The sequence below is a fragment of the Podarcis melisellensis genome, assembly GCF_964234715.1.
Source record: "Podarcis melisellensis genome assembly, chromosome: 3".
Classification (NCBI taxonomy): Eukaryota; Metazoa; Chordata; class Lepidosauria; order Squamata; family Lacertidae; genus Podarcis; species Podarcis melisellensis.
In genome coordinates this window covers 23,023,829-23,037,237 of record NC_138530.1, presented here as the reverse complement: position 1 = coordinate 23,037,237, position 13,409 = coordinate 23,023,829, and the positions used below count along the sequence as shown (strand labels likewise).

The 13,409-nt window shown below is 44.5% G+C and overlaps 2 protein-coding genes across 6 annotated transcripts in view; one reads left to right on the top strand and one right to left on the bottom strand.

The window, feature by feature from the left end:
• Positions 1 to 13,409, top strand: part of LOC309365935 (uncharacterized protein) — a 100,622-nt gene that overhangs the window by 3,937 nt on the left and 83,276 nt on the right. The window lies entirely within an intron of this gene.
• Positions 2,527 to 12,029, bottom strand: LOC309365929 (uncharacterized protein). Of its 5 annotated transcripts, none has more exons than XR_014166305.1 (3): positions 11,873 to 12,029; positions 10,806 to 10,922; positions 2,527 to 2,710 (listed from the first exon to the last, which is right to left on the bottom strand). XR_014166305.1 is itself a non-coding variant. In XM_081904553.1 (3 exons), the coding sequence occupies exons 1-3, from the start codon at positions 11,934 to 11,936 to the stop codon at positions 9,599 to 9,601; spliced, it is 348 nt and encodes a 115-aa protein (XP_081760679.1). In that variant the 5' UTR covers positions 11,937 to 12,029; the 3' UTR covers positions 9,582 to 9,598. The 5 variants fall into 5 exon arrangements, 2 of the variants coding, with proteins under 2 accessions (XP_081760679.1, XP_081760678.1); XR_014166306.1 differs by lacking the exons at positions 10,806 to 10,922; positions 11,873 to 12,029 and adding exons at positions 3,792 to 3,908; positions 5,608 to 5,762; XR_014166307.1 differs by lacking the exons at positions 10,806 to 10,922; positions 11,873 to 12,029 and adding exons at positions 3,792 to 3,911; positions 5,608 to 5,756.

Here is a 13,409-nt window from a genome sequence, read left to right as displayed (position 1 = left end):
ATGCCCAACACTATGGGCGTGTCTGACAGGTGGGTGACATTGAAGCTGATGACTTCACGGTGATTCCCAATTCGCATCACCATCGGAGGTGTCTGCTGCAGCACTTGCCCCCCCAGTAGCTCTCTGCCGTCCACCGTGACTACATTCAGGGACGTCGTGGCCGGTAGGAGCGTCACGTTGTGTTGCTTGAGAAATTCCAGTCCGATAAAGTCTGCATTGCTCCCAGAGTCAATGGTAATCGGGACTTCCATGGTGAGCCCATGGGGAAGCTGGAGAGATGCGGTGAGTTGCACCACTGGTTTGGGTGGGAGGGGGTCTGTGGGCTGTAAGATCCCTGGGGACTGCTTCATTGACTTGTCTGGCTGGGCCCCAGTGCCTCCGATTCCAGCCAGACCATTTCGTTTCCCTGCTGTGTTGCATTCTGCTGAACTGATTCTGTTACTGTTACTGTTGCTGAGGCTGCAGTGTGCTTGTGAATCCTCTGGGGACACTCTTTCGCCATGTGCTGAGCACTGTCGCAGATGTAACATTTCCTGTTCCCTCTAGGAGGCTTCGTTTTGACTGCTCCCGGCGTTAGGGCTCCGGCTGCTGACCGAGCCTTAGCACCACCTATCTCCATCGGCTCTTCTCCCCCTCCCAGCGGAGGCGTGGATTGAGCGCGCACCGTTTCCCTGGGAAAGGAAGACGGTGCTCTTGCTGGCGTGCGTCCCCAACGCCCTTCCTCCTTGCTCCAAGGGCGTTCTTCCAGCCGCACCCCGATCGTTAGCGCCCTCTGCACCACATCTTTGGTGGTCTGGGGTCTCTCCCCCCTTGCAATTTCATCTTTCACAGCTCCGTTCAGTCCCTCCCAGAACAGATCTCTGACGGCAGCTGACTCTTTCTCCCACCCCAAAGCGTTGACCAGTGCAAAGAAGCGGGAGTGATATTGCCTCACAGTGGCTTTGCCTTGTCTCAGTCCATGAATCTCTCTCCTGGCGATATCTACATCAATCTCTGACAAAAAACACGCACCCATCGCTTTAATGAAGGCATCCGCATTCCGGAGGGCTGGATCCTTATCTCTCCAGAGATTGCGCAACCATGCTTTAGCTTCTCCATAGAGATGACTGACTATGAATCCTACTTTCTCCTCCTCATCTCTAAAGTCTTTCTCTAGCAACTTTAGCACATAAACCACGTCTGTTCTGAAGTTAGGATACTGCTGCAGATTCCCATCGAAATGAGACACAAGGCTCCCTCCTCTCTTCCCCAGCCCAATCCCCTCTGGTCTGGGTCCCGGCAGCCCCCGTGTAGTCAATTCTTCTAACCTGGTTCGCAGATCCTGGCAGGCAGCCGCTGTGTCCGCTTCCCTTTTCTTGGATGCCAAAATTTCCGCGTTAAGTTGCGTCACTGCGTTCCGCAGGCTTGCTATGTGTTCTTCGGTAGTCATATTTCCTCCTTTTCGTGAGCTCGCGAAGCACCAATCTTCGCCCCTCGCTGCGTTCCCTCACGTCGCGAGGTTTTAAAAATCGGTGAGGGGACTTACTGTGAGAGCTGCCTCTAGGTCCCAGCTCACAAAGGACCAACGCCCAGTTGATGTAATGTACAAAAGTCTTTATTGAAGTTTAGTTTCCATTTCAAACCTCAGAGCGTGCAGCCCTACGTCTTGACTTCAGATCGGCGAAGTCCCCTCTGAATCACTACCCCTTCCGCACCAGTTTAAGATCCTAGCCCGGCTCCACCTCCTGCGCTGTTCCTTCCTCCGCTGGGTCCTTCTGCCCCCTGGGGTTTCCTCCTTCCTGGACTCTTCTGACGCTGACCCTCCTGAGTCTTGCCCTTCCTTCCGGCGGGCTTTAGGACCTGGCTCCCTATCCGGGCTACCTGCTGTGCCGCTCGCCTGTACATTTGAACTTGGCGCACGCGCCCAGCCGGTAACCTTCCTCCTGACCGTTTCCCCGCTCTCCGATGTGGGCGTGGTCAACCCTGACTCATCTCCTCTCGCTGGTGGCGAAAACACTGTTCCCTGTTCCTGGGACTCCTCCCCCCTACTGTGCTCTGGTGGGAAGTTGGTCCTGATTTCCAACTGCTGCTCAGGGAGTCCCCGCTGGCCCCTTCCTTCTGGGGTTTCCCCTTTGGCGCCCCCCTCGCCCTGGCCATGGGCGCTCCCTTCTGTGAGTCTTCCGATTCGCTGGAGAGACTCGTGGAATCTCTCTGGCCACTGTCACTGCCTACACCCCCCTCGGATTCCTCCTCCTCGCTCTCCATTTGCTCCCTCCCCTGTGTTTCTGCTCCTGAACCCCTGAATTACTTCTGGATTAGATATTAACTACTATGATTCATTTTAAACTAAAGTATCTCCCTTCAAAAATGCTTGAGCCTTAGCAAAGTTTACAAATTGAATGACCAAGTGACTACATTGTTCAAGAAACTGAAGGTTTTGCTCCATCTTCAGATGCAGTCTCATAAAGAGTGTGTTTCACAGGTTCTACCTGTGGGATCTTTATGAAATATGATTAGGAGAAAGAAAATGCGGTCGAAAGGAAAGGGTCCATGCATGTTTAGGTTTATTCCCCATCTCCAATTATATTACAATAGTCATGGTCATCACAGCAGTTAATTTTGAAGGCCACCTTCTTTTCTGGATATTCGTCTTCGACACCACAAAATGTACTAGTTACAGGTGGCTTACAGTTGTGACAGCAGTCTTGGTGTATTACAGTCAGCGTTCCTCCTAGAACGAGATCCAGAGAGAAAATAAGGAAAGAAAGGGTTTGACAAATTGCCCTTCTTGAATAGGAATCTCATAACCTAAAGTATCTGAAAGGCACAGCTCAAATGACTTTTTTCATATATTTCATACATTTTATTTCCTATACAGTACTTGTACTGATTCACATGATCACTTTGTGTCGTCAGTATATGCAAATGGCTGGTTCATTTAAGGCTATATTGAACCTTTATTCTCAGTAATAATGGAACTCACAGATGGCTAATACTCTTTATTATTTGTAAAATGAATCTTTATATGAGTTCATATTTTATTGTCCCTTTGGAGGCACACTGTATCTTTGTATTTTGGTCTTCCTTGCTGTGATGCTATATGGTTTAAAATTCTGATAATTTGTTCTGCTTGTTTGCACTTTTTGTTGTTGTCAAGAAATCAATAATAAACAAACAAACAAACAAACAAACAAACAAACAGATGGACACCATATATGGGCAAACTTAAGGCCACAACTTTATTGGTAAGCCAATGTGAGCAATATTGGCTTAGGGACTGGAATTGAACCAACTATATCTGACTCCTCATGAGATACACCTTGAGTAAGCTACTCGCATTCTCCTTCCTCCAGAGATGAGATAAGGGGGAAAGGGTCCACTGCTCAGAGAGGACTTTAACCCTGGCCCAAGACCAACATGCTCTACTTTGGACCAAGGCGTGCACCTTGCAGGATCAATCTAGCTTGCCTTTATGTGGGAGGATCCTGTGCAGTTCTGCTACTTTGTGAAAAGATTCCCTGCGTGCAAGGAAGACATTCATGAAAGTGCAAAAACCAACCACCCAGGCTCAAATCCTCCAAAGGGGGAGGATCTGAGACTGTGCTGTGCGGCTTCAATAGGTAGGAAAAAGGAGATGCCTAACATTGGGCTTTTGGGACTGTATTCCCCCCTCATCATCTTTCGAGAGAACACTAGTATTTTTGCAGCAAGAATTCCCTCTTTGTTTTATAAAAACAAAAGAGGAGAAAGTTTGGGGAGATGAGTTCCAACAGTTTGGGTATATGCAGTTGGAGCTCCGGCATATAGATTACCTCTAAACTCTTGCAAGGTAATGCAGGCATGTGGTCCAGACGGCACTTGACAGACAGTTCGTTCACTAGCCACACTGGTTACAACATTGGTTTTGCCTTTTGTACATAACAAAGCATCTGCTTGGGAAGAGAAAATGTACATGATCAAATCTCTTGCCAACCCAAATCTCAGCTAAGAAAGGACCAAACAACATTAGCTGACAAATTTTGTTGCAATACTTCATGTATACAGCAGAAAAGAAACCCTGAGGCCAGGGGTCATCCAGGTGAAATGTCACCCATTTTCATCATCCCTGGGCTTTCCCTTCTGGCTGAGTCACTGTCATGCCACTGCGTAAGGAATTTAGCTTTTGTGAGGAAGTAGTAGTAGTAGAAGAAGAAGAGTTTGGATTTGATATCCCGCCTTTCACTCCCTTTAAGGAGTCTCAAAGCGGCTAACATTCTCCTTTCCCTTCCTCCCCCACAACATACACTCTGTGAGGTGAGTGGGGCTGAGAGACTTCAAAGAAGTGTGACTGGCCCAAGGTCACCCAGCAGCTGCATGTGGAGGAGTGGGGAATCGAACCCGGTTCCCCAGATTACAAGACTACTGCTCTTAACCACTACACCACACTGGCTCTCACTAGAAACTCATCTTGACTGAAGTCTGTGAATCAAAGGAACAAGAGCATTGTTCTTCAACTATGGATCCTTAAATATTGTTGGAGTGCAGCTCCCATCATCTCTGGACCCTGACCCTTGGCTAAGCTGACTAGGGAGATTGAGAGGATGTTATATACCCAATAACATCTGCTGGCCCAAGTTTGAAGAACACTTGACTAGAGAAGAAAGGACCTGTTCAGACATAACAGGGAAGTTTAAGCTGTGAGGTTGAGTGGGCTGACAGACAAGTAGATGAATGTTGTTAAGGAACACTAAGGAACAAATAGGTTGAGTGACCAGAGGAAGTAATCAGAATGGAGAGAGGTCTTGGACATGGGCCATGAGCACTGAGCAGTGTCAAGCAACAGGTTGCATCTGAGGCAGAAATCCTTGCACTAACAGATGACTTTGTTGGTGTCAGCTTCGCCTTTGAGCCAGTGCCAACAACTGGGCTCAACCTCTTCAGCCCTGACTGGGCCAGGTGAGCTGGGAAAGCACTTCCAGTGACCTTCCTCTGCAGGGAGCAGGCCTAAGTGCTGTGGACTCACAACTTAGAGCTGTGAGCACCAAACTCAGTTCCAAAAGTCAACAGAGCACAGCAGAGCTGAACCACACAAACGACAGCTCTGAAGTATAACTTCTTTTATTCTCTACAGCTACTGCATAAACTAACTAAAAACTAATTGGAGACGCTGGACTGCCTGAGTGTTACAGCTGCTTGAACAGTCACCTTATACAGATAACACTCAGACTCCCACAGGAGGGAGCGGAAGAAGCGATGAGCAAAATTCGCCCCCTCCTTTCTGAAACATTGTCAGCAGATTCTTGCAATGGGAGGGGTGAAACATCCTCAGTTGGAACCTACCTTATGATTTAATGAACTCCTATCTTTTGCCTGTACTGTGCCAGCGTTCTGCATACATATATAGACACTGAATTCCAGCAGATAATTTTTTACACACAGCTGGATTGGATTGAATATTTGGCTAAATTCCCCTCATGTTTTTCTACAACAAACAAATATGACGCCTAAATCGGCCCTGCCATTTTTGCGTGTGGAACAACCCAATCTTCTCCATTTTTTGAAATGAGATTCCTTTCTTTGCCAGGTCTTCCCTTAGGAATTGCTTTCTGTGTGAAAACCCTTCTCTGATCCCTTGTCAATGGACCTTACCTCCAGATGTGAAGAGGAGAAAGGCAGAGATTGCAAGGAGCAGGATCTGATTCTTCGGGGCCATCTTGGAATCGAGAGGGTTCTGTGGTCACAGCACAGCTCAAGTCACACTGGCTTTCAGCAAACTGGAGAAGAGGCTTCCTTTTATCCCCATGAAGAGACATCTCCAAAAGAATCCAAGAGAACATGATATCCCCTGAAGAGGATCAAAGAGACTGCAGTGTGGTCCTATCTGCCCACTTGTGGACAAAATAAGAAGCTGTAACAGATACAGCCCCACAATTATAAGTGCATTTACGCATATATAATTAACTATGAATCCTATTTTTAAAATTAATTTGAATGAGTTACAGCATTTCATATTTGCTCCAGATCCTGATCCAGAACTGTTCCTACTAAAGTTTATAAATAATGCCCACACATAAAAACATTCCCCACTTCAATGCTATCTTGTGGCTGAATGTAATTGCATGCCAAGACCCCGAGGCTTCCCCCTTATGTTGAATAATGACAGATGGACACCATATATGGGCAAAATTTAGGCCACAACTTTATTGGTTAGCCAATGTGAGCAATATTGGCTTAGGGACTGGAATTGAACCAACTATATCTGACTCCTGTCTGCCTGCAGGAAGTCTCACAACGGTTAACCATCAGCAGGGGGAGCCCTGCTAATGCCCTTCAACCCCCCCTGGGTCGCTGATACCAGGTTTACCAATGCCTAATCAGTAACCATTCCTCCTCTGCCCAGTCCCTGACAATTAGTAGCCCAGTGCAGGTGTATATGGTGACTAGACATATAATAGGAATAATTAATTATTATGGTAAAAATAGCACTGCTCACTCTTTTTCCATGACCCCCTCCTTAGGTGGAAACCTATATTCCATTGTACGTGGATGCTGGAGAAATGAAGACTGCAATGCTGAAGGAAGCTTTGAGGACACCAAAGTCATCCTAAAATGTTGCAGTGACAGTGACTTGTGCAATAAAGATATATAGAGAAGTCTTAAAGTCACCTGAAGTACTTCAACATAGACCAGCATATATGTATTCTTACATCTTTGGCTGCCCTTCACCATTTCCTTTCTCAAGAAGATCAAGTCAAAGTTGTGGCTATCTCTGTAATTCCGTGAACTGATAAGAATGAAAGCTACTATGTTATTCTGGTGTCTTGGTTTTATTTTTATTCCCCCCCCCCTTCCCATAAGGTTGCAGATGAAAACCTGGAAAATAAGTGGCAAAATCAGTAATGGCTGACTCTGCCGATTTTTATTTCTCTCAGTTTCTCATTTTCCTAATCCATTCTTCACATCTTCAAATTAGTTGACAGTTTTTTTGTTCAAAAAGGAAGTCCTCATGAAAATTCATCGACATCGTAATATGATTTTTCTCCTAATATAAACATATTTGTAAAACATACTATAGCCAAGCATATTCCACAAGCAGGGCATTCCTTTCTTTGCATGAGAGCATGCTAGCTATTTTGGGCACCTCGATTTCACACCAAGATCTTGCCTGTAAAAAACCCACTTTTTCCATTGCCATGATCTTGTGTGGTCGCAGGACTCACATGGGAGCACAGCTGGGAAGATGTGTGTCCTAATTTTAGGACTCAGCATGTTGGAGAGCATGCCTATGTTGATACATTTTTGTGCACTTTACTTGTATTGCAAAATTCAGAGATGAGTGAATTTTGAAGGAGGACTCTAAATCTGGTTGCGTATTATTTCCCAAAGTGTAAATTTGGCATATTCACCTTTAAATGCAAACTGAATCAAGTTTCTCCCCCACCCCTAGGCACAAACCTCACAGGTCTGTGCTTATTTTTAGTTAATTTCATACAACCTATATGCCACTTTATTATTAAAACCCCCCTCAATCAGTCTATAAAACTTCTTTGTAACATTAATCTAACTGTGCAAACCAACAAACCTAAAATTGTGCTGAATGAATGAGCTAGGGAATGTGAAGATAGGCTCTACTTGCTTTTATGTGTTGAACTTACAGGCTAGGACCATATAATCTTTTATGTGGGCAGGGCCAGACCAGGGAGTCTAGTCTACACAAGGCTATATTTCTCATTCCTCTCTCCTGGGAGGAAGAAGCATCACCAGAGCTGTATGACACATTCCAAATGGGGAAACGGACTGAGAGAGGATGCAGAGCAAAGACAGGTGAGATGGTGGCATGGCCTGGTGAGAAGGACTGGCCAAGAAGAATCTGGGAGGCCATATAGAGAGGACCACATTCAGCACCCAGCCTCCTGCTACAACGTGGCTATAAGCAGCAAGAGATGAAGGCTTAGAATCCAGAAATTGGCTTGGCAATCTCTCACTTCTGTGGAGATGTGCTTTTTAATTCAGTGTATAACCAATCCTCGCTTCCTCACTTCACTGACCATCTGCACATTAGTCTAAATGTTTCCCTGACATGTCTCCATCATTCTTCACCAGGATGTTCAGAATTCTTTGAAAAGGTTCATGCCCACCTCACAGTTCTATTGCTCTTTGGGGGCTCAGAATGTGCAGGTGGCAGCCTTCCGGGAGGAGAAGTGTTTACCTGACTTTCCAGCAGTGGAGATGCTGCAAATTACTCAGAGGATGAGTCGGAGCTAGGAGGCCAGTGCTATGTAAATGCTCTGGTGGAGTCAAATACAGCACACTCTGCCATGCTTACTCTCTCACTGACCTTCCAGGAAAACTGTGGGATAACCAGCCTCACATAACCAACGTGCTTATGTCTAATTAATGCATGAAAGGCATCAGCATCATCATTATCATCATCATTTATTTATACCCCGCCCACCTGGCTGAGTTTCCCCAGCCACTCTGGGCGGCTTCCAACAGAATATTAAAAACACAATAAGACATCAATCATTAAAAACTTTCCTAATCAGGGCTGCCTTCAGATGTCTTCTAAAAGTCAGATAGTCATTTATTTCCTTGAAATATGATGGGACGGCATTCCACAGGGCGGGTGCCACTACTGAGAAGGCCCTCTGCCTGGTTCCCTGTAACCTCATTTTTTGCAGTGAAAGAAGCAGCAGAAGACCCTTCGGAGCTGAACCTCAATGTCTGGGCAGAACGAGGGGGATGGAGACACTCTTTCAGGTCAAGTCAAGGCCGTGTAGTGCTTTAAAGGTCAGCACCAATACTTTGAATTGTGCTCGGAAACATACTGGGAGCCAATGTAGGTCTTTCAGGACCATACAGTAAGCTTTTCTGCCAGCTTTAGCTTACTTTGGGAGGGAATGTTAATCAAGCCTATTGTTCCCCTTCAGTCTACCTGAGAATCACAGTGTGTGAAGAGGTTTGAGCTGGTTGCTCCAGCTGAACCACAAGACTCTCACCAGCCATTCTTGAGTTCATACACCAATAATTTAGGAGCTTTCACCACTTGGTAACAAAACCAAGTTTTACTGCCAGTGCAACTTTCTGCATCACATACATCTGACCTTGTGCTACCTGTTGCTTCTCTGGTTACCAGAGCATGCTCAAAGTTCTCTCCATGCTGATAGCTAGGGAGATCTGGCCTTCATGGTCTGGGCATGCTCAGAACAGACAGATGATTCTATCAGGGTTGTTGGGGCATCTCGTTGGAATGTCCTCTTGACAACAGGAGAGAGAGAGTGGGAAACTGCTCCTGTGGGCCTGGCAGTCCTTTTATAGAAATATGGGAGGGATATTATTATTATTATTATTATTATTATTATTATTATTATTATTTAGAATTACTTCTGGATTAGATATTAATTACTATAATTCATTTTAAACTAAAGTATTTCCCTTCAAAAATGCTTGAGCCTTAGCAAAGTTTACAAATTGAATGACCAGGTGACTACATTGTTCAAGAAACTGAAGGTTTCACTCCATCTTCAGATGCAGTCTCATAAAGAGTGTGTTTCACAGGTTCTACCTGTGGGATCTTTATGAAATATGATTAGGAGAAAGAAAATGTGGTCGAAAGGAAAGGGTCCATGCATGTTTAGGTTTATTGCCCATCTTCCATTATATTACAATAGTCACGGTCGTCACAGCAGTCAATTTTGAATGCCCAGTCCCTTTCTGGAAATTCCTTTTTGATATCACAAAATGTACTTGTTACAGGTGGCTTACAGCTGTAACAGCAGTCTTGCTGTATTGAAGCCAGCGTTCCTCCTAGAACGAGATCCAGAGAGAAAATAAGGAAAGAAAGGGTTTGACAAATTGCCCTTCTTGAATAGGTATCTCATAAACTAAAGTATCTTAAAGGCACAGCTCAAATGACTTTTTCCATATATTTCATACATTTTATTTCCTATACTTGTACTGATTCACATGATCACTTTGTATCGTCAGTATATGCAAATGGCTGGCTCATTAAAGGCTATATTGAACTTTTATTCTCAATAATAATGGAACTCACAGATGGCGAATACTCTTTATTAGTTGTAAAAGGAATCTTTATATGAGTTCGAGTTCATATTTTATTGTCCCTTTGGGGGCACACTGTGTCTTTGTATTTTGGTCTTCCAGGCTGTGATGCTATATGGTTTAAAATTCTCATAATTTGTTTTGCTTGTTTGCACTTTTTGTTGTTGTCAAGAAATCAATTAAAAATAAATAAATAAATAAAGTGGGTGGTGGGTTGTTTCCCCCCCTTAAAGCCAGCCAACATAAGATGTCTAAAATTTCCATGTCCTCATGAGATACACCTTGAGTAAGCTACTTGCATTCTCCTTCCTCCAGAGATGAGATAAGCAAAAAGGGTCCACTGCTCAGAGAGTACTTTAACCCTGGCCCAAGACAAACATGCTGTACTTTGGACCAAGGCGTGCACCATGCAAGATCAGTCTAGCTTTTCTTTATGCTACCAGTTATGTGGGAGGATCCTGTGCAGTTTTTCTGCTTTGCAAACAGATTCCCTGCGTGCAAGGAAGACATTCATGAAAGTGCAAAAACCAACCACCCAGGCTCAAATCCTCCAAAGTGGGAGGATCTGAGACTGTGCTGTGCGGCTTCAATAGGCAGGAAGAAGGTGATGCCTAACAGTGGGCTTTTGGGACTGTATTCCCCCCTCACCATCTTTTGAGAGAACACTAGTATTTTTGCAGCAAGAATTCCCTCTTTGTTTTATTAAAACAAAAGAAGAGAAAGTTTGGGGAGATGAGTTCCAAGAGTTTGGGTATCTGCAGTTGGAGCTCCGGAATATAGCTTACCTCTAAACTCCTTCAAAGTATAGCAGGCATGTGGTCCAGACGGCACTTGACAGACAGTTCGTTCACTAGCCACACTGGTTACAACATTGGTTTTGCCTTTTGTACATAACAAAGCATCTGCTTGGGAAGACAAAATGTACATGATCAAATCTCTTGCCAACCCAAATCTCAGCTAAGAAAGGACCAAACAACCTTAGCTGACAAATTTTGTTACAATACTTCATGTATACAGCAGAAAAGAAACCCTGAGGCTAGAGGTCATCCAGGTGAAATGTCACCCATTTTCATTATCCCTGGGTTTTCCCTTCTGGCTGAGTCACTGTCATGCCACTGCGTATAGAATTTAGCTTTTGTGAGGAAGTAGAAACTCATCTTGACTGAAGTCTGAGGAACAAGAGCATTGTTCTTCAACTATGGATCCTTAAATGTTGTTGGAGTGAAGCTCCCATTATCCCTGGACCGTGACCATTGGCTAAGCTGACTAGAGAGGATGAGAGGATGTTATCCACCCAACAACATCTGCTGACCCAAGTTTGAAGAACACTAGACTACAGAAGGAAGGTCCTGTTCAGACATAACAGGGAAGTTTAATCTGTGAGGTAAAGTGTGCTGACAGACAAGAAGATGAATGTTGTTAAGGAACACTAAGGAACAAAGAGGTTTGAGTGACCAGAGGAAGTGATCAGAATGGAGAGAGGTCTTGGACATGGGCCATGAGCACTGAGCAGTGTCAAGCAACAGGTTGCATCTGAGGCAGAAATCCTTGCACTAACAGCTGGCTTTGTTGGAACCTACCTTATAATTTACTTTTGCCTGTACTGTGCCACTGAATTTCAGCAGAGATTTTTTTACACACAGCTGGATTGGATTGAATATTTGGCTAAATTTCCCTCATGCTTTTCTACAACAAACAAATATGACGCCTAAATTGGTCCTGCCATTTTTGCGTGTGGAACAACCAGTCTTCACCATTTTTTGAAATGAGATTCCCTTCTTTGCCAGGTCTTTGCTTAGGAATTGCTTTCTGTGTGAAAATTCTTCTCCGATCCCTTGTCAATGGACCTTACCTCCAGATGTGAGGAGGAGAAAGGCAGAGATTGCAAGGAGCAGGATCTGATTCTTCGGGGCCATCTTGGAATCGAGAGGGTTCTGTGATCACAGCACAGCTCAAGTCACACTGGCTTTCAGCAAACTGGAGAAGAGGCTTCCTTTTATCCCCCTGAAGAGACATCTCCAAAAGAACATCATGTCTCCTGAAGAGGATCAAAGAGAATGTAGTGTGGTCCAATCAGCCCACTTGTGGACAAAATAAGAAGCTGTAATAGATACAACCCCACAATTATAAGTGCATTTATGTGTATATAATTAACTATGAATCCTATTTTTAAAATTAATTTGAATGAGTTGCAGCATTTCATATTTGCTCCAGATCCTGATCCAGAACTGTTCCTACTAAAGTTTATAAATAATGCCCACACATAAAAACACTCCCCACTCTAATGCTATCTTGCAACTGAATGTAATTGTGTGCCAAGACCCCGAGGCTTCCCCGTTATGTTGAATAATAACAGATGGACACCATATATGGGCAAAATTTAGGCCACAACTTTATTGGTTAGCCAAAGTGAGCTGTATTGGCTTAGGGTTTGGAATTGAACCCTACTTTTTTAAGTATTTGACAAAATAGGTTGAACGTGATAGGCCTTCAACCCTCACCGCTTGGTGGCTGCAACCTGTGCCATCCCTCAATCACCCTGTGGACTACAAATTCAGCACAGGGGTCCGTAAAATAAATGGATTTACTGTACTGAAGAAGGAAATAGCGGCTGACTGAATATTTAAAGTCTTAGCTGCGTGCCCCAAGTTATGCAGGTGTACAAAGTATTGAAGCACTTGATCTGTGGTGGGAGGCTGACTTTGCCCAACGTGAGGCTTAATATTAAGTAACAAGGCCCTGAACAACTTAGGTCCAAGGTACCTTATGGACTGCCTGAACCCTTGTATCCCAGCTTGATCACTGAGACTATCTACAGGATAGTCAGGAGGTCCTACACACGAGTAGGAGCCTGGCAGAGACACATGCTCAACTGGCATGTTCTCTCCCTCATGGTTCAGGAGATTCAAAAGCTTTCTTCAGCACGAACATCACAGTGACTGATACCTAAGAGGCATCAGCACACTTCAGGATCAGCAGAGCATAGGCAGTCAGCATACAGACACAGCAGCACAGCATTTTGGCTAAACGATGTTTATTTACATATACATACTCAGAGCATCGTAACTCAGCTCCTTCCTCTTCAGCATCAGACAGCAAAGAGAAAGAACGAAGGACAAGCGTCCTACATCATGGAAACACAGTAATACAAACATCTGGTCTCCGTCACTTCCCACAATGTGGAATGAAAACATACACCGTCATGTGATAAAAACAACCCCATGACTGCAATATAGGAAAAGAATCCTAACACACTGATCATCCCTTGAGTTTGCAAGCTTCATTTGGCAGCAAGAAGAAACATAGCCCTTATTGCCATCGGCTCAGTCTTGTGGAATACTTTGCAAATTGTCACTTGCTGATCCAGTGTGTTTTTGCAGTTAAACTAG

Excerpts from the sequence above, each read along its gene's own strand:
- LOC309365929 (XM_081904552.1), bottom strand. The coding sequence starts at position 11,936 with ATGGCCCCGAAGAATCAGATCCTGCTCCTTGCAATCTCTGCCTTTCTC. Across the intron at positions 10,926-11,872 it reads TCTCCTCCTCACATCTGGAG|CAGATGCTTTGTTATGTACA; the intron begins GTAAGGTCCATT and ends TGTCTTCCCAAG. Across the intron at positions 9,766-10,805 it reads TACTTTGAAGGAGTTTAGAG|GAGGAACGCTGGCTTCAATA; the intron begins GTAAGCTATATT and ends ATCTCGTTCTAG.